We start from the raw sequence: 25,868 nt of genomic DNA, 5'->3' as shown, positions 1-25,868 counted from the left end.
AGACAGGGCAAGATTCAGAGCCGTTGTTCTTAGGGTCACTGTAACAAACCACTAGGGGGCAGTAGGTTTGAGCCCAAATAGGCCTCCTGCCTTCTAGGAACCTAAAGCGTATTTAAGTACCCAACACATAACCACAATATTTCAAAGCACTGTATGCTACTTGACGTGGGTGGTAGATATTCAAGGAGGAAGTTCTTAGATTTGTGCATATTCTGCTTAGGCAATAGGCACAATGGATCTGAAAATGCTGGAGGTGTGAGGATGGTGCCAGACTTGACATTATTTTGTCCTGCTGTATTAAAGTTGCCATGAATGAATGAAACTGATGGCAGCTAACATACATTATTATTAATCACCATGTTCAGAACTCACTCAGCTACTCAGAACCAACTCATAGCTAACACTTCATTGGGTTTCCAAGGCCGCAGGTCACATAGGAGACTGCTTATCTTTCTCTCCTGGAGCAGATCAGACCACCAGAGCAGCAGTCTTTGGGTTAGCAATGAACTCACTAAACCTCCAGAGCTCCCTAAAATACAGCTGTTGTTAGGCACACTGAGTTCGAATCATAGTGACCCTATGAACAACAGATCTGAACCCTGCCCTATTCGGTGCCAAACTCACAATCTCTAACATACTTGAACCTATTGTTGCAGTTACTGTCAATCTATCAGGTTGAGGGTATTCCTATTTTTGTTGTATGAGATCACCACCCAGTTTGTCTTACTGCGGCCCCTTGCATGTTGCTGGGATGTTGAAAGCTATACCACTGGTGTTTTAATATTAGCAGTGTCATCCATGGTAGGCTTTTGCAGAGCACTCAGACACACTAGAGGGACTTGGTAATGGGCTTTTGAAAATAAATCAAGAAAAACTTTTTGAATAACAATGTAATACTGTCTTGACTCTCTTGCTTTGGACATGCATGTCATCATTGATCCATCACTGAAGAAGACGTATTTGGTAACACAGGACTTGGCAATATCTTGTATTATTGTAAATAAGGTTGTTGTTGGAGTAGACTTGACGACAGCTAACACATACGTATAAATATACATGAAAGATACATGAGCATTTAAGATGCTAGTTAAGCTTTAGAGGAACTTACAGTCTAGTTAGGAAGACAAAGCTACAAACGTAAGAATTCCACAATCTAGTGCTAAAGATTAAACTCTAGGAGCCTAATGAGTAAGAAGTTGCCCTGCTAACCCAAAGTTCAAATCCACTAGTGCCTCCACAAAAGAAAGATGAGCAATCTCCTTTCCTGTGATTTACAGCCTCAGAAAACCCCCTGAAAGGGTTTTCACTCAGCTATGAGTTGGTTCTGACACTTTCATTGAACCTGTCTATCTTTCCTTGGGCCTCTGTCTCCGTTTAAGAATATTCTCAAACGTCTCTCTCCTTCAGCTTTGTCTCCTGGGGCCTATCTAAGCCTGTTCTGTTTTGTGGTTTGGTCTTTATTATTTTGTGTGTGTTTACCGTCAAACTGGATCTGACTGATACAGGAGGAGATTGTCCCTCCTTCTCCAGCAAAGCATCTGGTGGATTTGAACCATTAGTCTCTGGGATTGCAGTGCAGCTTCTTGCCAATAGGCCACTAGAGCTTCTTTGTGTTTGGTCTTTCTTGACAAAGCCTTCACACTTAACTCCTGAAAGCTGTTCCAGCAACTTAAGTACCATACAGTAGGGGTAAAGCAGCAATCTTGTCTTCAGATGTTCTCAGACAGTTAATAAAAGTGTTTAAATATCTTTATTATTTTACAATTAAGTCAAAAGGAAATATTTACTAAAAAACAATGGAGAAAATCTCTTGAAATAATCATCCTAAGGGCTGAATCTTAAGTTTGGAGATCTAACAGTCACATGCCTTCTATCAGAGACATATAGATCACCGGAGGGAGACAGGCAAGCCATAGGCTACTGGTGCAGCTCCAATAAGATACTTGAGTCGAGGAGCCTGGCGAGCCTGGCTAATGTAGTAGAGAAGGGGGGCCCCTGGGCCTGCTCCAAGCCAGCCTTGCAGGAGAGCTGCTGTGTAACGGTCAATATCACGGTCAGTCACATCCCAGAGGTTACCCAGAAATAAGGGGCTAGGAAGAAAAGGAAGAAATCAAAATAAGTGTTCTGAAATAAAATACATAGGAAAATATGGTGAATAGAGGAAGACAGAACTAATGAAACAAACTCCCTTAGCCCATAGAGTTAAAGGTCCAGGCATGCCAAGGAGCTAAGAGTAGTGTTCAAATCTAGGAAAAAACCTGGAGTGGGAGCAAGTCTTAATGCCTAGGATGAACATGGTCTCTTAAGACTCACCAGCCAGCCATGATGTACTTGAGCACGATGCCAGCCCCCTCCAGGCTTCCATGAACAGCAAGTGCTGCACTGCTACAGCCGAACAGCAGAGCCACTGCCCGACAGCTCAGCCGCAGTACAGCTTGTCCATCCAGAAAACGAGCACCAGCTCCGTGCCCTGCATAGCTGTGGTAGAAGAGGGTGAGGCCTACCAGTACCATGTCTTTGCCCCAAGGGTTTCCTGTCCTGGAATGCTCTGCCCCCACCTCCCTCCCTGCCCTAAGTACTCACATATATAAATCATGATCCGTTAGGGCTGCTTGTACCTGTTCCGGGCTTGGGACCTTACCAACTACTCCTTTCCAGCCAACTTCACTGTGGGGAAAAGTTAGGAGTAAGAGGAAGGAACAGCTGGGGTTATATGACAAAAGACTAGATAGAAGGTGGTGACAGCATAATTTTGAAGGACATGTTTCTACCCTTTTCACCTTCCTTTCTTATTCTCAGTGCCCTGACCTGCTAAAAGTGGCTCGAAATTGCTCCTCTGTACTTGATAGGTTATTGTGAGGGTTCAGGACATAAAAGGTACTGCGTGGATCAACGCCTTGGCTCAGCACTGACGAGGCCCTGGACTGAAGAAGAAGACAGTCATGATCAGGATCCTTGGTCTAGTCGGGAGGCTGAAGCTCCTGAACACTACAACCCTTTCCATTTCGGAATCATGTAGCTCTGCTTCTTTTCTTTCAGGTCTCCTTCCCAGCCCACCCCTGAGCTCTACCTCTTTGGTGATGGAATAGGTGAGGAGGAAGCGAAGGGAGGGCAGACGGGTGACAGGTCGTGTCCGAAGAGTGGGCATGCTTTCCCATGGCAGCTTCTGCAGGTCCTAGGCAAAAAGCATTCAGAGGTTACTGTTTCTAGCCAGGCTACATAACAGACAGTAGAAGCATGCGGTAGAATAGCAACACCTACACCTCCAGCTTCTAGCTCCTTACTTTGTCTAGCACCAAGACAAGGTGCTTATTGCTTGGCACCGTCAGACCCTGCAGACGTCCCACTGCCTCACTCAGGAGCTCTCGGGCACGTTCGGGCTGGGCTGGGCACAGCCCATAGGCCAGGGTCTGAATGTCTTGCAGAGTGAGATCACTGGCACCATTGAGCAGGACCTGCAGGCAAACAGTGATTAGGGAGTCCCATTACCCACTCACAGGGGCTTTTGTGCTGGTGGAAAAAAATTAAATCCATAGGCTGACTGCTACTTCCCCTCCCTGCTTTTGTAACTCACTTTTAGCAGAGTGAGATTGGGAAATTTCCAGCCACATTCCTGCAGCAACTCCTGTAAGCCAGACGCCTCCTGGGCAGGGCCTGGGTCCTCAATGGATGGCAGCAACAGGCCACGCCAGCAGCCCAACGCATACTTCTCTAGGGATGTGATGAGAACCTAAATGCAAGAGAACAAAATCTTTAGTCAGAGAACAAGCTGTGTTTCTTTCCTCCTAGACACCAACATTCTAGAAATAAGGAAGTGGCTTTTCAAAGGTGTACATTTCTCTTGTGTAATTTCCTGCTAGTCACACACGGCAAGAAGCTAGAAATATCCATTTGCTGGGACTCTGAAAGATAAGACCATTATTTATTCTGATATTTTTATAAATGTAAATTGGTTGCTGTCAAGTCAATTCAGACACATGGCAATTCTGTGGATATCAGAATAGAACTGTGCATCAAAGTCTTCACAGCTGTGACCTTCCAGAAGTAGATCACTAGGCCTTTCCTCTGAGGCACCTTGGGGTGGGATCAAACTGCCAACCTTTAAGGTAATAGCCAAGCAAAACTTTGTGCCACCAATGTGGGAAGCCAAATATCAAATTAAATATTAATCGAAGCGAGCTCTGGTGGCCTAGTGGCAAGAAGCTGCACTGCAATCCCAGAGGTGAGCGGTTCAAATCCACCAGATGCTTTGCTGGAAAAGGAGGAACAATCTCCTCCTGTACCAGTCAAATCAGATTTGACGGTACACACACACACTAAAAATAAAGTAAAAAAAATATTAATAGAAATGATAAACCAAATGCTATATCAGAATATGAGGGAGTCGCAAATACAAGCTGGAGTTCCTCCTGAGACAGGCCACAGGGGTCAAGTGCCAAGGCAGACCTTCATACATCTTCATAATTCTTTGGATTGTATTTGCAAACCCTTCCCTCCTGAGTCAAGCAAAAGGATGTCAATAGAACGGAGCTCTGATAACCTAGTGGCAAGAAGCTGCACTGTAATCCCAGAGGTGAGCGGTTCAAATCCAACAGATGCTCTGCTGGAGAAGAAGGGACAATCTTCTCCTGTACCAGTCAGATATGATTTGACAGTACACATACAAAAAAAAAATTTTTTTTTTTTAAAAAGGATGTCAATAGGATTCTCTTTGTGATTTGCAACCTGACAATTTTCAATAAAGTTACAGGGAAGCTAGGTTCAGGGCTTCAGTCTTTGAGCTGTTTGACCTCTGCTTTTTTTCTCCATTCTTGGTGTCCCCATTATCCTTACCTTCAGCTGACAACACACCCAGGTCAGCCTGACAACAAGGGAGGCAATAAAAATTAAAGTTGGGAAGGAAGCTGATACCTGGGCTTAAGGTTTACATTCTTTCTTCTTTGTATCTTTAAACATTCCTTTCTTTATTTCATCAAGTGTTGGACTCTTGATTAAAGCTCTCCCCAAGTAACATAATTTTTAATTTTTGACTTATTTATCCCAAAAGCACATGAGGCAGCTCATCATTGACTAAGATCCCCAAGGCTTAGTCCTCTGGGCTACTCTTAGATGTGTCCATTCCCAATCCACAGGAGGAAAAGGGGTAGAAAACATACCTCCATCCTATGATCCAGTTCAAGCCGCCCTGTCCACCATTCTCGCTTGTCAGTACAGCTACTATTCTCTTTCTGTGCCTTCTGGATAGCATCAAACTCCATCAACGCCGAACTGAGAGGAAGCTATGGGACATGAAGGTATGAGACCTCTGCCCAACTGACACCTCTCCATCTTCCATCCACAGAACACGAGCAGTCTGACCTGCAATCTGCCTTGTCCCTGGCCTATAAAACCTACCTTACTTTGGGCAGTGGGAATCTGTACACTGATTGGAGGACTATCTTTTTCCAGTCGAGTCAGCAGGAGGGTGTTGCCCACAGTTCCAGGCTGGAGAGTGGCCAGGGCCAGCACACATACAGTCACCCCTGACACAAAAGAACAAACTCCAAGTCATTTTAGGCCTTACAGGAATTCCCTAGCTTCTGCACTAATTTCCATCCATTACTCAAGACAATCCACAAAATCTTCAAGAAGTCTTTCCTGGCAATGAGGTTCCAGGTGTTCTCCTTTACCCTCACAGCCTCCCTATGGACAGAGACTATGTCTTATACTTCTTTGTGTCTCTCACAGCAACTGACAAAGGGCTTTGCACATAGGCACTCAAATCATCTGTTAATGTATTCCATGTTAAAGCAGGAAGACATTTGACAGCTGAATGAAATCTACTGGAAACTCAAAGATGAGATTTATAAAAAGATTTTCAGAGTTAAGATGTCTTTGGCAAGAGAAAGAAAACAGCAAACAGTGGGAAACACATGACATAAATATGTAAATCTGTACAAAATAACTAATACCTTAGACATCTTCAGCCAACTTCTCAGTAAAGAGATGCATAAAAAGTCAAAAGAACAGGCCAGATGCCTGCCATCATACCACTTGGGATCTGAGCTAGGTGTTCCTTGAAACTCTCCTTCTCAGGCTGGGGGAATTGGCCAGATCCTAATGTTCTGAAGGAAAAGATGTGCTGGATGTGGTCCAGTGGGACCTCTCCACTCTTCTCCTGGAGGCTCAGCCTCTGCAGCTGCTCTGCCACTTCCAGAGATCCTTTGTGCTTCTGTGCCTTGCTGTAAAAACACAGATAGAGATCAACTTCCTTCCTTAAAAAAATCTATATTCTCCCTCCAATCCATCCTAACCCAGGTGCCTCTGATCTTAGAAGGAACCTGAAAGATCGTAGGCACTCACTTGAGCTGTCTGTGGAGGTGAGTGAGCAGCTGGTGTCGACAGGTGATGGAGACAGACTCGGTGACAAGGAAGGCAGTGGTATAGGGATCTCGGTGGCCCAGGCACAGAGCCAGGAAGCGGCAGAGGTGGGAATAGAGTGCACTAGGAGGACAGTGACTGACCCCACGGAAAGCAAGGCTCAGTGAGTCACACATGGCATCCAGGGTGGAGAGACCTAGAGAAAAGTCAAGACATTTGTACTTCTTCCCAGCCAAGAGGAATTTTCCAAGAAGGAATCCCTATCTCCCCTATGGAAAGTAGCAGATAGCATTTATCAAGGTAGCATGAAACTTATGTGCATCAATTCACTCCATCCACCCAAACATCCTGTGGATTGACATTACTTCCATTTTTACAGTTAAGCTATAAAAGCTCTGAAAGGTAATGTGATTTGCACACAGCCAGTAGAGTAAGAATGAGGAGAAAGGCTACCGGTTCTAGATTGTGAACTAAAGCTAGAACCATGACAGACTGGAAAAGCACTAGGATCAAGAGGTATGCCTTTCCTGAGGAACCAATCTTCAGGCTCAGCATATTTACCAATGGCTACAGAGGCTGAGGAGAGCCGGAGCCTAGGGCCAAGGTCTTTATTGAGCTCCTTGTCTGGCCACGGCGTGGGTAGCTTTTCCTTGCTGGAATCCCGGCGCAGTACCTCACATTCTCCTATGGTTCCATCAAATCCTGCAGCTGATGTCTTCTCACCTGGAAAAAGAATATAAACTTTTTTCGCAAAGTTCCCTCCTTCTATCATCCCATTTTTTCCCCCTTCTAGGAGCCAGTCCCTCAGAGCCAGCAAAAGAACTTCCTTTCTATACTACAGTTGGCACCAGTAATTCTTTAGTTTTGGTCTCAGGACAACCAAAAAAAAAACATATCCACCTTCTACTTCCCACTCTCGCCATCATACCTGAGGCTGAGTCTTCCCCATCAGAGTCCCTGAGGATCTCAAAGCTCATTTCCATCTGGTTGTCAGCCAGTTCCTCCTCAGGGATGGCCCTCATGATCTCCTCACCATGTCCTGATACCATCTTCTTGGTCCTCCGACTCTTGCTACTCAGACTAGGGTGCCCAGGTGTACTACTTGGGACAACCATTGCATTAGCCTTTGAGCTTGAGCCCTTCTTAGCCTGGCCCTGGCCCCGGCCCCGGGAAGCAGAGCCTCGTCTCTTGGGCTCCTTGGTAAGCTGTGCCTGAGATGAGACAGGGTCTTCCATGTCACTGTCATCACTGAAGTTCACCTGGATGGATGGGAAAGAGAGAAGGGCCAAGAGGCCTTCAGTGGCAACACATTTTCTGACAGCAGGTGGCACTATGGAGTTACCAGCCAAGATTAATAACAACCTCCCATAAACAATCTCCTATTCCCAATCAGTGGCAGTAACTCTTGGATGTGAAAGGAGGATGAGGAAGGAACAAAAGATATGAAACCATAAAATTAACAAAGTATTTCTATCTGAAACAAAAGTAGACTTAGAACCAGATCTTGCTGTGAAACATCAAGAATGATTAAGGTCTCAATGGACACAGGCAACCTAGTCCATGGGAGACACTTCTTCCTCATGACCATGCCTACTAACATTGTACAGCCTAGCCAAAATGCCACCTCACCTTAAGCCGTGTCTGGACCCTCTGTCGCACCCTGGGGGCCTTGGGAATCTCAGGCTTGTTCTTGACAGTAAAGACTTCTTCAAACACAGTAAAAGGGATGTGAGGACCAGCCTTCTTACCACGGCCCAGGGGCCTAGGTGTACAGGGTGGTCCTCCACCTTCTGGACCTTTCAGAGAGGTCATCTGGTGCCTGGGTCCTGCATGTTTTCTGCTCCGAGTCTTAGAGGGTTCTGAGGCTGGGGGGTTCTTTACTGCTGGTGGCTGCCAGTCCCAAGAGCTTGCAAAAAGCTGGGTGGTACAGCAGTTGAGGCCAATCAGCTTTGCCAGGACTCGAGTCAACAGGAGGCTGGCTTGCCAGGGTTCTAGAAGGGGCATCCGAGTGGCCACAAACTTCAGCCCTGATTCTAGGACCTTCCCCAGGTTCTTGTCTGATGGCTGGTTCAAGCCCTCCAGTGCCAGCTGTGTGTATGCTTGAGCCAAGATCTCATCAAAGAGGCTTGGGACAGGGGAAGGGGGTGCTTTGTGACTCATAGAAACCTGGAGAGCTTGAATGAGGCGCTTAGTGGCTGCAGGGCAACCTTTCAATACAGCCTGAAGCAAATCCAGACCCTGGGCCTGGTGACCCACGGCTAACTTTACCCCTGCTGTGACCAACGCCCAGCGCAGACAGACAGCTGAGAGGACAGGGCTGACACAAAGTAAGCAGTCACAGGTGGGAGGGTGGGACAGGAAGCCAGGGCTGGGTTGAGGTTTGTTTTTCAGGATTGGGGAGGAAACAGTAGAAGGTGCTGTGGAGCCAGGCTCCTTGGCCACAGTGGCCACCAACTCCAGAGCAGGGCCTCGTAAGAAAAGCTCCTCTTCTGGGAGCTCTGGTGAACAGAGGACCCGGGCCTGCCGCTTTCCTTTCTGAGGCTGGACCTTCTTCACAGAGTCTGCATGCTGGCCCAGCCCACCAAACTCTGGGAAGAGAGTAAAGCAAGAGTTACAAGATGGGAGAAATGGTACTAAGAGTTTCCTGACCTACCACAATGCCTGGCTCCCTGATAAATGTGCTCTGAGACCCCCAACAAGCTCGAATGACACAATGGCTGTAACAAGGGGCTTAAACATAACAATTGTGAGGATGGCACAGGTCCGGGCACCTAACAACAACAATGTACTAATGATTATAGTTTACCTGTTGTTTTTTTTTTTTTAAGGTAAAATTCCCAGTGCTTTCTTCCAACATAAAAATGGATCAACACATCTCTACAGCTCACAAAGCCCTCCACAACTGTAGCTCAAAAGGCCACATGGCTCAGGAGATCCAAGTCTTCCTCCTGGTTCCTGACTCTAACTAGCTCTGTGATACTGGCCCAAATTACTGATTATGCTTCAGATCTTCCCACATTATAAGTGAGGGAAAAACAAACAAAATACTTTCTCATGCAATTTTATAGGGGTTTTGTGTAAATCAAATAAAATACTAGAGGTACAATGGGGTCAAAAGAAAAAAATGACCTGGAAGCCCTCCCATGGACAGCACATTTGCACTACCAGACACACTAGCCATGATTCACATGTGGCTTATGAGCATTTGAAATGTGGCTACTGTGATCAACAAAGAAAAAACTAAATTTTATTTAAATGGAAATTGCCAAAACCTACTGAGCAGTACAGAAAACGAGAAGCAGATAGGTTGGTTCTGGTGAAATCCAGGGGCCAGCAGCCTCATGAACCAAACCTGTCAAATAGAAATGTGCTGAGGGAGCTCTGGTGGCCTAGTGCCAAGAAGCTGCACTGCAATCCCAGAGGTATGCGGTTCAAATACACCAGATGCTCTGCTGGAGAAGGAGGAACAGTCTCTTCCTATACTGTCAGACCTGATTTGATGGTACATGCACAAATTAAAAAAAAAAAAAAGAATGTGCTGGAGTATCAGTGTGACTCTAGCTGCCACTCATGAATGTGCCTGCTCACCTGTGCATGATTCCAGCAAGAACAGAACCTGCTGCAGATCAGATTGACAGAGGTCCAAGTCACTTCGTGCCAGCTCCAGCTCCCCCTTTAGCACCAGGAACAGGGCACATCTTGTTGGGAGAGGAGATAACTATCAGTGGAATCCTTCTTATCCCTGGAGATTCATTCCCTTTGTCCCTTCTCCACACAAGGCCAATCTACAATCTCTCCCACCTCCCAAAGCCCTCACTCTCTAAACTAACTTAAAGCCTTTTAGAGGAAACCACCTGGCCCTTTTCTCTCATTCTAACTTACTTTATCTATGCACAACAACAGGGTTTCTCAAACTGTATTTCTTGGGGGAAAAGCAAACAACAAAGAATCCTGTGGGCAAGCATATTAAGAGAAACAAACATACTAGATCTTAGATCTCCCTTTTGGAGATTTACAAAACGCGTATCATAGGACACGAGACGTCCTATAGGGGAAAAAGAATGTAAAAAATCTCATTTTGAGAAACCCAGCAATGCCCATTTCTTTAGCAGAACTCATTCTTCCACCAGCCATCCAGACAGGACATGGTAATATGTGGAATAGTCTGAGAATGTATGGTCAAGGGTGAGTGGCCTCAGGTCTCAGAATTGGCACTTCTTGGGCCTTGCACTCACTGGCGTGGTATCTGTAGCTTCATTGTCAGTTTTAGGGCTTCCAAGCAAAAGGCCTTGGCTTCGCTCACATTGCCCAGATGGCCCAGGCGAGAGACCAGCTTCTCTGAGCAGCTTAGCACCTCTGTAAGAACTTGCCATTTCTGTACCAGATTTTCACCTGTTGCAGAGAGAGACAAGACTATCATCACTCAGTCATCATCCACATTCTTGGGGTAAAAACTGCCATAGGCACCAACATAGAGCTCTGCTCTCCTCCTCCGACTCACCATAATCCAGAAATGGAGTCTCTACGGTTCCTTTTTTAACCGAGAGCACATCACTGCCCATGAGCAGGAGGATGATGCTTCGGAGGAGCTTATGGGAATCAAGAAGCGCAATCTCAGGTGTCTGCCAGCCTATGGTAGGTGAGGTGGAGAAAAGGAGGGACAAGACATGACCAGAACTTTACGGGGACATACTGGTGCCCTTCTCCTGCACCTGACCAATTGGATATAACCAATCACTCAACTCTTGCCCTCTGAGCTTACATGGAGCCTCAACATTCTTCTAAGCATAGTTATTCAAGAAGCTGCTAATCAATTAATGGAAATCTGCAGATAAATTACAACTGATTTGTCTTCCCATGTATCCCAGGACTCTGTACATGTTCTCAGTGGACTAAATGACATAACTGAAAGCAGAGATGAGGATAAGAGCTGAGCAGATAGGATAAACCTTACACAATGTCCAAGAAGGGCCAGCTACCCAATTAATTCACCTTGGGCACAGAGCTTCTCCCATAGGGAGACTGGGAGACTGTTCACAGAGAAGCTAAGGTAGACTGCCACCAACTGCAGAGCCTGGACACGCAGCAAGTACCAAGCCTTAGAAGACTTCTGGAGAGCTGGGTTCTGAAGCACAGACAGCAGCAGAGAGGCACCCTCAGTCACCTTTGAGAGAAGGAAAAATATTAGTGAACAGAGAACAAGAAAATTAGTGAAGTCAAATAAGCATTTCAAAGTTTGAGATAGGCAGTTTTCTGCTTTAAAAACAATAAAAGCTCATCACAACAAGATAAAGGTAAATAATCCAATTGAAAAATGGGCACAGGAGATGGACACTTTACCAAAGAAGACATTCAGATGGCCAACAAACACATGAAGAAATGTTCAAAATCCCTAGCTCTAAGAGAGATGCAAATCAAAACAACTATGAGATATCATCTCACCCCAGTCAAAATTTAACAGAACAGCAAGCAACAAATGCTGGTGAGGTTGTGGAGAAACTGGAACTCTTATTCACTGTTGGTGGGAGTGTAAAATGGTGCAACCACTGTGGAAGGTGGTATGGCACTTTCTCAAAAAGTTGCAAATAGAGATACCATTTGACCCAACAATTCCACTACTGGGAATATACCCCAAAGAGACCATAACTGCCATCCAAGCAGATATATGCACACCCATGTTTATTGTGGCTTTGTTCACAATAGCAAAGAGTTGGAAACAACCCAGGTGCCCATCAACAAACGAATGGATAGAGAAGCTGTGGTATATTCACACAATGGAATACTACACTGTATTGAAAAATAATGAACTCATGCAATATTATTCAAAATGGGTGACCCTGGAGGACATTATGCTGAGTGAAATATCTCAGTCACAAAAGGACAAATACTGCATGGTGCCACTGCTGTAAAATGGGACTGATATCAGAGTTGGGGTAAGACTGAGAAAAACTGGATAAATTGTGTATACTGCAATGAAACAGATGAGGGAGAGAATAATTTAAAAGCAATGTATGATAGGGTATTATAGTTATCACAAGAGTCCACAATTAAGGTTGTATAGTAGAATATACTTGGGGTGGTGGGAGGGGTGCAGGGGGATTGTATATCAAAGAAAGAATTTTTCTTTTACTTTTCAAAGAGAGGAGCAAACTGCGGTGGGGGGGGCAGAGGAAGGGCTGGGCAGGGAGAAAAGTGCAACAATGAATGAATGGAAATCCAAAATCTCTGTAAATGTTCATTAAAATTATTAAAATAAAGTCTAAAAAAAAAGAAGTTAAAATAAATTTACATTAAAAAAAAAAAACCACAATAAAAGCTGTATAGAAAACTAGACCCTAATAGGGTACAAGACTTGACCAAGTCACACAGCTTGTCTGAGAGAATATAGGTCTTTTGGATCCCAGTGAATTCCTAGTTGAGGTTGTCTAAGAATAACCACCATCCCGGTTTCTAGTCAGAGGACAAACAGCTCCTGAGAAAAACAGAAAAGGACTATCTCTACCAGAGAACTAGTTAACAACTCCATGAAGATGGCAAGGCTAGGAAATATTCATTTCCCAGGGATAAGAACAGTCTTCTTAGCTCCAGGGAAATCTTCGAAGCCTGAAAAAATAACCAAAATATTCCGAGAAAATTTTTTTCAATACCCAATACCCAGTGAGCTCTGGTGGCCTAGTAACAAGAAGCTGTGTTGAAATCCCGAAGGCACACTGTTCAAGACCACCAGCTGCTCCATGGAAAAAAGATGGGCAATCTCCTCTCATGCGATTAATTGCCTCTGAAAACCTGCCAGAGGGTCAGCTATGGGCCGGTTCTGACTCTACAGTACTCCACCACCACCACAACCCAAAATCTTTCAGATTAGGAAAATGATAAACACCTTCTGGGTAGCACAGTAGAGTTGACTTCGAAGTACATCACAGGTCAGGGTAAGGAGCAGGTAAGTATCAGTGGTCTGATCAAGAAGTCTCAGGTTTGATTCTGCCTCCTCAAGGTGTAGCTAAAGAAACAATCAGAGGGTGAATGAAACATGGGTAAGAAGAGGTGGCCAAGTCAGAGTCTTCATATAGCATGTTTTAAAACATTTGGAGTTAAAATGCTAAACATACATAATAAAATATTAAGCTATTTTAAATATCACAATCGACACAGGACTTAATAACTAACTCAAATGTTCATTTAGTATTTTTACTTTAACCATTTATGCTAGAAAAACAGGGCTGAAGAGAGACAAGGCTCCATCTCTTAACAGTTTTAAATGAGGGAGGCTCGCAGAGTGGAAACAGAGGTAAATAAAATACAATGCCAGACATGCTACCTAGTGGTATCTAGGGACAATTACAAGTGAGAATGTGAAAATGTCTTTGAAAAAAGAGGATGATGGAACTAGGCCTTGAAAAGAAAGTACAGGTTTACTGAATGAAATTTAAAAAGACAAAGGGTCCATTTAAAATGAAGGAAGTAACAAAACTAAAGACAATGATGGTGAATATAAAATAACATATGTATTTGGTATAGGGTTTTTAGTAGGGAATGGCAAGAAAAAGTATGAGCTCATAATATAAAAGGTATCAATGCAAAGGAGTCAGTACAGTATCCTTCAAGTAATGGAGTAGTCACTAAAATTTTTTTAAGTAAGAAAGAGGTAAGATCAGGTCTGGACCTAAGAAAATTACTCTAGCAGTGGTGAAACATGAAGTAGAAAAAAAATGAACTCAAAGACGAGAAGAGAAGCTAAGAAAGCAGGACACCAGCTGTAAAGAAATCGAAAGGAGTATTGTATTGGGTAAATCTGCTGTCAAAGACCTATCTAAGGCTTTAATGAACAATGATGTCAGTTTAAAGACTAAGATGCAACTACTTCAAGGCATGGTCTTTTCTGAAAACTTTCAGTTGGACAATAACTAAGGAAGACAAAAGAAGAATTGATGTCTTTGAGTTGTGGTTTTGGAGAAAAGTACTGGATATCACATGGACTACCAAAAGAACAAACAAGTATCTCTTGGAGAAAGTGCAGACAGTGTGCTCCTTAGAGGTAAGGATGGTGGAATTTCATCCCACATATTTTGGGCATGTTGTTAGGAGGGGTCAGTCCTCGAAAAAGCAAATCATGCTTAGAAATGTGGAGGGTCAGTGAAGTAGAGGAAGATTCTCATCAAGATGGATTGACACGTATCAACTGAGTGCCGACAGAGCTCTAACGGCCTAGTCTATAGCGAGTGCTAATCCAAAGGCTGCATCTCTCGGGCAGTTCAAATCCACCAGCAGCTCCTCAAGAGAAAAATGGACAATTTCTTCCTGTGCAATTTACAGCCTTGGAAACTAGCTACAAGACAATTCCAACTCAATGGAAATGAGAAGAAGCATATAATGAACAAAATTGGTTGGAAAAGGATTAGCAGTATATTCCTGGAGTAGAATCTGTAAGGCTTTATGTGCAATTTATTATACAATGAAGAAAAAGAAAACTTCTCACAGCTGCCTTCCAACTATTCACACTGTAATACCCTAGGAGAATGCAGCAGTGGCAGTAAAAGGCAAGACATTGCCCCTCCAGTATTGTATCTTCTCAAATAAAAGATGGGCCAGTAAGGCCAAGTTTTACCCTTGCAGCATCTAGGCAAGCCTAGCTGGACACTTACCTGGGCATAGCTGGGACAGCCAAGTCTCAGGAGGAGCTGGGTGATATGACAAGAGGAGCTAGCTGCCTTCGAAGGGTCCTTCAGTGTCTTGGAGACAATCCGTAAAAGCAGGAGGACCTCCAGAGCCTGCAGGGGCTGTCAGCCAGAAGCAGCACATTTATTCCTCTATGTGTCCATTTCTATCGTCTGCTTCCCAGCCCTTTGGGATCTTGGAATATGGCCTGACCTCAGAACCTGACATGTCTATATGACATACAGAGAAACCCTCCGCCACCCTTAGGGAACCCCCAACTCAAAGGAAGCCTACATACCAGCCTTCTGTTTTAAAGTCTAGATGATAATCATCAATAGCCAAGATTTACTGAGTACTTACTATGTGCTGGGGCACTGTGCCAAGACGTTTACATGTCTTAACTTACTTAGTTCTCATTGCAACTCTAATCCTGATTTAACAGATGAGCAAACTAAGACTCACATATGTCAGATCGCTTGAACAAGTTCACATAACAGGTATGTTGTAGAGCTGTGAGTCAAATTCTAGGGCTGAGGCAGCTATTCAGCTTCCTGGTACTAGAAGAGGAAGCTTTGGCAGCAAGAAGTTGCGCTGCAATCCTGAAGACATGCGGTTTCAGGCCACAAGTTGCTCCATGGGAGAAGGATGGTCAATCTACTCTCATGTGATTAACTGCCTCTGAAAACCCACCAGACGTCAGGTCTGACTCGAAGGTGCACAACAAAAACAGTATTAGAAGCATGTTTTAAGGGGTCATGGTAAACTTATAGTATTTTCTTTTCGACGTTTTTACTAAGAATATTCCTAATAGGGAGCTTTGGCAGCCTATAGGCAAGAAGCTGTGTTGCAATCCTGACGGCACACAGTTTGAGGGCCACCAGCTACTCTGCTGGTGAAATATGGTCACACTCCTCTGAAAACCCACTGAAGGGTCAGCTATGGGTTGGTTCCAACTCTATGGTACACAACAATAACAATATGAATTCTGGGAAAGATATTCTAAGAAGTATGTAAACCACTCTGAAACTGTATTTAAAAATGTAAAATTGTTGATCTATGGCTATCTAGGAAGAAGCTGTGACAATCTAGTGGTAAGCTGTGTTGCAATCCCAAGGCCACGCAGTTCAAATTAATTTAGCTGCTCCAAGGGTGAAGGATGGGCAGTCTACTCCTGTGCAACCAACTGCCTCTGAAAACCTGCTGGAGAGTCTGCTATATGTTGGTTCCCATTCAAAAGCACACAACATGCTATTCAGATCTCAAATTACCTAAGAATTATGGCTAAAATCTGAATATTCTATTCATATGAAATATCGTTCCTGCATTAACTCAGTGAATACTAACAACCACTCTAACAGCTATTATTGTCATCCATAGTTAGTATACGATAGAGTTCAGATTTGAATTTAGGCAGACTGATAAGAGTCCATGATCTCTACCACTGGATTAACTAACTGGCTTCTCAGGAGGTTCACGGGCCAAAGAAAGGGAAGAACTCAGCTTCTAGTCTGGCCTTTGTACGTATGGATCTCCACTGACAACCATTACCTTTGCCACCAGCTGATAGAGTGCTGCCAGGATCTGTAGTGAGGCTGCTGTCTGCTGGAGACATCGCACAGCTGTGGCCTGTCCCCTTGTAAGTATCTCTTTCCACAGGACAAGGGCTTGGTCCAGGCATTTGGACTGAGCTGTCAGAAGAATGAAAAAAACAAGAAGAATGGGAACAGTCTTTCTCAGTGTGAGCCATCTGGGGAGAATTCTGCTTTCTCTATAACATCATCTGCCCTGTGTGTCAACCTGTCCACCACCCTTTGGACCCTAACCAAAGTCCCTATTCTGCTTATGAAGCCATAGAGGAGACCCCCTATGACCTGTTCTTAATACCCTCACCAGCATCTGCAGCCAGGTTGAAGGCAATGTTACTGTACAAGAAACGATCTTCCTGAAGTTTATCTTCATAGTTCAGGTCATTAACTTCAAATTCCTCCAAGTTACTAGGGGCCTGGGCTCTCCGATCCCGCTCGATACCCTGAAAGACAATCAGAATTAAAAACAGAAAAGTATTAGTTTACTTAGGGGGCACAGGGAAAACAATCCTCATACCCATTTCTGCTCATCCCATAGCAACCAAGCTCACTTCCTGCATTTTGGCCTCCAGGGTACAGATGTAGAGCCACAGCAGGGCCTGTGCTTTATCATCCAGGAGCCGATCTTCATCCTCAGCTTCAGGCCTCACAGACTCTAGAAGTTGCAGAGCTTCTCGGACAGCATCTAGGGCAGAGCTGCAGGGGAGAATGCACGTAAGCTGGGTCCACAGTAAGTACCTGCCAGTGTCTGAGCTGGACCTGCAGAACAGCTGGCTTTACCCCTTGAGTGTACTCCACTAACTAAAGGGGATACTGTGAGATAAAGAGAAAAAAACAAGGTAGGAAAAGATTAAGAAGACTGAAGTCAAGGAGCAAGAGTGGCCTCCCCAGCTACAACTTCTCACCAGTCAGTCTGCTGGGCAAAGTCATGGTAGCAGAGCACCTGAGCCAGTTCCACCAGGTGGGTGGCTCGTGCCCATGCTCCATTGGGTGTCTCTTCGGGATTCAGCTCCAGCAAGTCACAGATGACATTGAACCGTTCTTGTCCAGTGTCAGCCCGCACCGCTTTATAGGCCTGCAGCTCCTCCCTGAGCAGGAAGCCCAGGGTCTCTGGGTCCCAGTCATTCAGGCTGTCACGCAGAGTCCTAAGAGAGAGGAGGCTCAGTACCATGTGGAGCCCATGAGTGCCAGCCTTAGTTTGCTGAGAGCTTAATGAGTTTCTAGGCATGGCTTTACAAGGTAAATCAGTCCACCATTCCTCTGCAGTGGACATCCACAAAGGAATCATATCCAAACCCCTTCCATGGCTATAAAGCTGTATATGATCTGGCTTCTGTCTATCTTGACTGCCTCATTCCACATTGCTCCCCCTCATACATTCTATACCCAATTTTACTGCATTCCAGCTAGGCTGGTTTTCCCCAAACACAACATGTTTTTTTCCAATCAGGGCCTTTGTATTCCTTCTTTCTGGAATTTTCTTCCCTGAGACATTAAAATAATGGTGTTAGTCCATGTCAATAGGTCTCACCTCAACACTTCTTCAAAAAGTCTAAATAAACCATGTAAAAGTTCTTTCCTCTTTAGCAAACCTTCACAGAATATATACGAAATTTATTTGTTTTTGGTGGTGTAGTGGGTGAAGACGTGGACTATGAAGTGAATGTTCAGCAGTTTGAACACATTCAGCTGCTCTGAGGGAGAAAAAAGGAGCCAGTATGCCCCCCAAAATTTACAGCTTTGGAAACCATATAGGAGAATTCTACTCAGTTCTATAGATTACTATGAGTTGGAATTGATTTAACAGCAGTGAGTTTGGTTTTGCGGGAACGAGTATCAAATCCATGAAATGTAAGAACATTGTCTGATTCGTCACTACCACGATACCGCCAACTCAGCACCTAGCACAGATGCTGGCACACAGCAGACACTGAGTGGACAACTGACAAATGAAGGAGCCTATGCCTTTTTCAGACATAAGGATAAAAGGAAACGACCAGCCTAACCATGGGCCAAACATAGCTGTGTTCTTCCCCACCTACTTACTTCAGCTGTAGTTCTCTGTCTCCAGCCTTGGCTGCATCCATCTTGACCCGAACCCAGAAGCTGACAGGCTCAACCATGTGTGCAGGGCCGCAGGATCGCAGGGCTGCCAGCCACAAACTCACCATCTGGCAGCCCTGTGCCTGCTTACCAAGTTTCTTTAAACTCTCCACATGTAGCCGGAAGCACCTATGCAACTGCAGAGAACGAGTAAAAACCAAACTTGAGAACTCCGGAAAGGAGCCGCCAGATCTGTAAAGTGTGAGACTACTTGCATTCCCAGGTTTATCAACACAGACACAGTGGTAGGTGGAGAGTGGTCTTCCCCCCAACCTCTTCCCATCCTGTGCCCAAGGCATAAGATTATCTAATTAAGAATTAAGCAGCAACAAAAGCAAGATTCAACAGAGCAGCAAACAATAAATGCTGGAGAGATTGTGGAGAGACTGGAACCCTTATTCACTGCTTGTGGGAGTGTAAAATCGTGCAAACACTATGAAAGGTGGTTTGGCATTTTCTCAAAAAGTTAGAAATACCATTTGACCCAGCAATGCCATTACTGGAAATACACTCTAAAGAAACTATAATCGCTATCCAAACAGATATATGCACACCAATGTTTACTGCTGCATTATACACAATAGTGAAGAGATGGAAGCAACCCAAATGCCCATTAACAAATGAATGGATATGGTAGATTCATATCATGGAATACCACACAGCTCTGAAAAACAATGAACGCATAAAACATTACACAATATGGGTGACCCTGCAGGACATTATGCTGAGTGAAATACCTCCCTCACAAAAAGGCAAACACTGCTTCACACTACTGTTATAAAAGCAGGTCTGACATGAGGGTTTGGGAGGAGAATAAGATAATAGGTGAGAGATAATGAACATTGCACTGGAATAGATGAAAGAAAGCACTATTTAAAAGGAATATATGATTAGGCATTATTTGTACAACAATAACCCAGAATAAGAGGTACATTGGTTGCAAAGAGGGCTGGGGGCAGGAGGAGGTAACTGCACAACAATGAATGAATAAAGAAAATTAAAAAAGTGAACTGAGCAGGGGGAAGGGAGGGAGGGAAAAGGGGTAAAAATGTACAACAATGAATAAATGAAAATCTAACTTTTCTGTAAACATTTTTTTCCCTATAATTATATTTTATTAATTTTCATAAACATTTACAGAGATTTTGGGTTTCCATTCATTCATTGTTGCACTATTCTCTCTACCCTCCTCCCAGTTTGTTGTCCAAATGCCACAGTGCTTGTCAAAGCCAGTTCTGATTAATCTCCTTTGTCAGTGTGTCCTTTGCCATTCCCTATCACTCCTCCCTGAGAGAGACTTCACCCTGAGTCATAAGGAAAAGGGGATGGCGTATTCTCTTAGCTACTTCCTGCTGAAAAGGGACGCTGTGGGTTTCAGGGTGAAGATCTTCTGTAAACTTTTGTTAAAATCACAGTTAAAATAAAAAAATTCATAAAAAAGAAAAAAATAATAATTAAATACTCTGGGAGCTTATAACCTCAGAGGTTTCAATCCCTCCCATGCCCTATTTATTGTCCACAGCCCTGAAAATCCAATCCTCCTTCTATAATCCTCTTTTTCAGCAAAGGGCACCTCTGAGTCAGAAATATCCCAATCTTTGACTCTTCCCTCTCCCTCCTTCCAGCCAGTCATTTACTAAGTTAATCCTTATCTTCTTACAGGAATCCATGTCTTTTCATCCCTAGAACAGCTGCTTCAGTTCCTACCTTTCCCACCTAGGCTTCTCTAATAGCCCCTCTGCCAGTCTTGCCCTTGCAATGAAAAATCCAAACAACAGAAAAATCCAAAATGCCAATCTTGATGTCATACCTCCACTGAAGTCACTCAGACACTCATCACCTCACTCAGTGATGAAACTCTGAGGATAGGTCCTCCTCCATGACCTATCTTGTCTACTGATCCATTGCCCAAAGGATCAGTTGGTGCATGAGAAATTCTTATGCAATTGGTCTGGGCAGACACAACTATTTTTTCCTAAAAGTTCACTCAAGTGACCAATGTACAACCATGCTGAAACCACTAGATTAGACAAATAAGTTAATTAAAGTATTAGTAGAAAATAATTGTACAAGTGAGAAACACTGTTATCAGGTACTGATGCCAACATGTATCTCCTAACACCCTCCTGGCCAGGTTGAGCCTCCTGGCTCAAGATTTTTCTCCTCCAAAACCCATAACCTCCCTTCTGGTCTAACTCATTTCCTCATACCTTCTCAGGAGGCATCTCAGGATAGGTGCCTGGCTTCACCAAGCCCAAGTGCTGACAAAGTGGCTCAGAGATGGCACAGGCCTCGGCATACAGCTTGTGACTATAGAAGCTGTAGGCCAAGTTACTGGTATAAGCAGCTGCAAGGGAAAGAAAGCATAAATGTGTTGGAGAGGTAATAACAGAGAGATTCAACTAGGGTTCTGCTCATCAACTTCTAGATCAAGCAGGAACCCTACTGCTAAGGAAAAACAGTTCATTCCATTAAGGCCACACCACCAGCCCCTCTGTGTATGACCCTCAGTTACTAGCCAAGTGCAGTATTTGTACCATCCAAAGACTGAATTTCTAATACTCAAAAAGTCAATATTTTAGATAAATATCTGACCTCTTACCTCTCTCTCATTCATTGCATGGAAACCACCTTGGGTGTCATGCTGTTCTCTGATCAGATACTCTCCTGCCTTAAAGCCTTGTCACTGGATATCAACCCTACAATGCTGTTCTTTTCATGGCTAAACTCCTTCACGCCTTCCAAGTCTTTGCTCATGTCACTCTCTTAGTGAGGCCTATCCTGATCACTGATTTAAAATGGTAACTGACCTTCTCATTCTCCTTGAACTCTCAATCCTCTTTCTAATCCCACTCTACTTTCCCTTATGTCTACATTTCCTACCATTTTCTGGCATGTTAATAGTTCACTTTTTTGTGGTTCTGTACCACTAAGTCAGAAGTAACCCACAGCTGACCGACCAGCCGATTTTCAGAGGCGGTAAATCACATGGGAAGAGACCGCCCATCCCTTTCCCACAGAGCAGCTGGTGCCTTTGGTATTGCAGTGTAGCTTCTCACCACTAGGCCACTAGAGCCCACTTACTTTTTTGTCAGGTGCAATCAAGTCAAATCCAACTCATAGGGACCCCAGGAACAGCCAATCTGAACCCTGACCTATCTATCATGTGCCATCCTCATCATCCCTGACACACTAGAGCCCATTGCTTAAGTCAATTAATCTCCTTGGGGGGGTCTTCCTCTCTCTCTACGTATTTAGTCTGTTAAATATCCTTTTCTAGTTAGAATGTGGCTCCACAAAAGCTCTTTCCCAGAGACTCAGAATAGGGTTTGGCATGTATAGGTACTAAATAAATATTTGAATGAGATTGTTCTAAATTCCAAAACATCACTCACGCAGCTTCTCAACAGACAGCTGGCAGAAGATAAACTCAATTTTCAATCTTCTATGGAAATTGTTCAAACTAACAGTATTTTTTATATTTTCATCTTTCTGATTTGGTTTAGACCTTGAGAACACATTAAGTTCTCCAGATCCTCAAATGACAGATGCTCTAAGGACCATCTGAGTTCAAACTGAAAACTCATGCTTTTTGTAAAATAATGAGAAATCTTATTGTGAAGTATAAAAATTGGCAAGACTAAGTGATGCTGTTAAGATGGTGGTTACTGCATGGGGGGGTGGCTGTCTGGCTAAAAGAAACCACAAGGAGCAGCTTCTAGGGTTCAAATCATCGTTACTTGACTCAGATAATGGTTACAAAATATGCTTAGTTTGTGAAAAGCAATCAAAATATACCCTTTGATTTATATACTTTTCTTTACATGTATTTCAATTGAAAAAAAAAAGTGGAGAGAAATGGATATTGGTTTACGAATGCACAATGTGTCTCCAAAATAACAAATTATTATTTCTTATTTATTGCCCCTAGAGAAGAATCTGGGTAAGCCAATGATGAGGGCTGGAGAGGGACTTTTCACTGTACATCTTTTTGTACATTTTTAACTTTGAACTAGTAGTCTATCTGGTTAAAAAAGTTACAATGGTATTAAAACTTCACCTCATAATTTATCTATTGGTATTAAAGATAAAGTACCTAATACTAATAAATACCTTTTTTCACTGTCTCCTTAAACCATAAGAAGTCCTGCAATGATCAGAACCATCTAGCATGTGCTATTTCCCTTCCTCCTGAGTGATGATTTCCCAGAAGCCCACTCCTGGCTCCTGGGCCCAGATCACTAACCAGTCAATCCTAGACAGTCGGTCAGTTCTGGACCTGACAGATCCTCTAAGGCCTCCAGCATCCAGACAACAGTTGCTTTGCTACTTTCCACTAGCTGGGCTAGGTCAGCCAGGTCGGCTACCTGAAGGCACAAGAAAGATATGATGGTAAAACGAATCACGATAGGTCCAGGGTGATCTCTACCCTCGGCGTTAACACAATACAAAACTCCACGTAGGGCAATAAAACAATCCCAGACCCCATAAACCTGTCCAAGTCCTCTGATTCTCAGATGGGTACCTGACAGTCTTGGGCAAAGTCATAGACGACCACAGTGAAGAGCTGAAGTCCCTGAAAGTACATCTGAAGCAAAGACTGCTGCTGCTTGGACAAGTCTTTACAGACCTAAGGAAGAAAGAAGGGGATTGGCTTGAGGGCCAGAGACAAAGAGTAAGGTCCATGTTGACAACTGTGCCACAAATTCTAGAGAGCTGACAAAGTACATGACATAGTACAGAGAAGAGGAGGAGGATGGACATTAGAAGGAATTGCCCTCTCAGCATAGCCCAACTTGCTTACTGGCTTAGCAAACCTAATTCAGAAAGCAGCCTGCCAAAAGGAAGCCAGGGCGTCCAGATATTGCCAAAGACCACAGGCTGATTGTAAATCCATAGAACCACATCCCCACCCTACTTCCAGTTCCTTAACTCACATCAGCCTGCAGCTGCCGGATGAGCGAGCAGTAACTGCCAAGAAAAGCAAAGAGACTCAAAACAGCATCAGAGCTGTAACGCTTTTTGGTTCCTTTCTCCAGACCTGAGAGGAAAAACTGACAGGTGTCACTCAATGCCCGCAGTGGTGGTGATGGTGTCTCCATACTGGCCTTTAGGATAGTTGATGCTTTGACCAGAAGCTTGGTCACTGCCTGGGGTCCTCCCTCTCCAATCTGCAGCAGCTCAACTCCTAGCTGGCATAAGTGGAGACTAGGGGCCAGATTTGTATTCTTCAGGTAATTATGGGCCTTCTCGACTGCTCTCCTGGCTTTGGTGAAGTGAGAGCTCCAGCAGAGACGACGGCAGTGTTCCACGGTGAGCTCCAAGAAGCAGAGGGCCCTCTGGGGAGAAAGAGCCCCAGAACTTCCTCCCTCACCCACCAAGACTTGGATCAAATGCCTAGAGAGCAGGTCTTCTAGGAAATCAGCATCTGATTCACTCAAACCATGCCCACTAGAATCAAATAGCTGATGGGCAGCTACTACTCGAGAGGCTGTTGGAGAAGCAAAATGGGGAACCTCACAAGGGGTACTCTGGTCTTCTAAGAGTACTAGGAAACTTAAGGCCTTCAGTCGAACTGAGACGGCAGCTCGCTGCTCCACCAGGGCTTCTGCCCCTTTCCAAAGCAGAGAAAAGCTGCCCTGAGTCACAGCAGTATAGTCCTGCGAAGCAGCTTGGTGAGAGCACTGTACTAGGCAGGAATGGAGGGGCTGGGCAAGACGCAGTGTGGCCTCTGGGCTACCCTGAGCAGCAACATTCCGCAAGAAGATAAAAAGGATTCGTTCTAAGTAGAGGGGAGAGCGCTGGGGAGTAGACACGATGTAGCCATGGCAGGCCAGTTCTGCCAGCTCTAGCAGGCTGTTCAGGTGTCCAGAGCAAGTCAGCTTGGCAGTCAGCTGCTGATTACAAGCCCTCAGGATGGCATCACAGACTTGTCTTCTTTCTGCATTATATCGGCAGCTAGGAGGATCAGCTGGAGGTTTGAACAGGAATTCCTAGGAGGTGGAGAAGGCGTGTTTGAGGCTATGGAATAAAGGGAAGGTAGGGAAAAGAACTGGCAACAGGACAGGTCAAGAAACGGTCCCGTGTTTCTCTCCTCAAGCAATGGGGGAGGGGGGGAGAAGTCAAGGTTAAATTTGTTAGTTAGGTCACGGTCCCGTGTTTCTCTCCTCAAGCAATGGGGGAGGGGGGGAGAAGTCAAGGTTAAATTTGTTAGGTCACGGTCCCTGTTTCTCTCCTCAAACAATGGGGGAGGGGGGGGTAGAAGTCAAGGTTAAATTTGTTTAGGTCACAACCTCTTCTAACTCCTTTCCTCATCTCGAAACCAGACCCAGGCCCTCCTTTCTATTATTCTGCAGCACACGGCTTCCACTCCTCTCTCAGCTGGGAAGGCTAGGAGTTTCCCACGCCAGGTAGCGTCCCACCTTCAACTCAGGCAACAACTCTTCAGCCTCCTCTTGGCTGCTCAGGAGAGTCCCAAAGTTGACTCCTTTAAAGTTCCTCATGGCGCCAGAGAGCTAAGGAGAAGGATTAGAGGAGGCACAGATTAGAATGGCGTTAAACAAAAAAAAAAAAAAAAGAATCGCGCTAAACAGAGAACGGGCGATTTACAGACCACGGAAGGAAGTGGTAAATAAATGGTAGAAGGGGAATAAAAACCCCCCAAAACACGCTTGCCAAGACACAAAGCTCCCACTATAAGCGAACACTACAGCTTTGCTTTTCTCCCAGTCGGTCTGGGCGCTCACTATGCCAACGTCCCACCCTGGCGGCCTCCACAGTGCTCTTGAGGGCCCACCAGGACTTCCCGGGGTCCCCGGGCCTTCCCCAGAGAGCGGCCTTCACCTGTCCTTTAACTTCAATGCATTGGAGAGACCACATTCACCTCTGCGTATACAGGTCCCGATCCCCTCAGGAATTTACCGCTCCCATCAATTCCTTCACCTAGTTCCACGACTAAACAGTTTTAGTACCTCTCCAAGACCCAAAATGTACTTTTAGCTTTCCGCGCCAGCCCCTCCTTTCAAATATTTCGACAACCAATCAACAAGAGCTGTGTAACGTAGGCGGGCCGCGAGGCATGCTGGGAGTTGTAGTTTACTGCAGCGCCTACTCGCCACGTGACATAAACCCACAGGCTGCTGCTGCTTTGGGCGTTAAAATTTT

The 25,868-nt window shown here is 44.6% G+C and overlaps 1 protein-coding gene across 1 annotated transcript; it reads right to left on the bottom strand.

Moving 5' to 3' along the window:
- Positions 1-1,888: 1,888 nt before the first annotated feature.
- On the bottom strand, positions 1,889-25,207 carry ESPL1 (extra spindle pole bodies homolog 1 (S. cerevisiae)). Its single transcript, XM_006883892.1, is given in 30 exon segments — positions 1,889-2,090; positions 2,314-2,478; positions 2,584-2,667; positions 2,809-2,924; positions 3,071-3,175; positions 3,285-3,455; positions 3,575-3,730; positions 5,157-5,279; positions 5,395-5,522; positions 6,031-6,221; positions 6,343-6,556; positions 6,922-7,083; positions 7,289-7,619; positions 7,990-8,948; positions 9,949-10,058; positions 10,596-10,752; positions 10,862-10,990; positions 11,353-11,524; positions 13,241-13,360; positions 15,003-15,137; positions 16,564-16,703; positions 16,906-17,044; positions 17,153-17,297; positions 17,507-17,746; positions 18,648-18,841; positions 20,915-21,051; positions 22,951-23,071; positions 23,230-23,313; positions 23,618-24,697; positions 25,127-25,207. Coding segments are annotated over 30 exon segments (6,291 nt in total).
- Positions 25,208-25,868: the final 661 nt, after the last annotated feature.

The sequence above is a fragment of the Elephantulus edwardii genome, unplaced genomic scaffold, assembly GCF_000299155.1.
Source record: "Elephantulus edwardii isolate Elephantulus edwardi_28Jun2011 unplaced genomic scaffold, EleEdw1.0 scaffold00030, whole genome shotgun sequence".
NCBI classification, from domain to species: domain Eukaryota; kingdom Metazoa; phylum Chordata; class Mammalia; order Macroscelidea; family Macroscelididae; genus Elephantulus; species Elephantulus edwardii.
The sequence above is the reverse complement of the archived record's forward strand: the minus strand, read 5'-3'. Positions and strand labels throughout refer to the sequence as shown.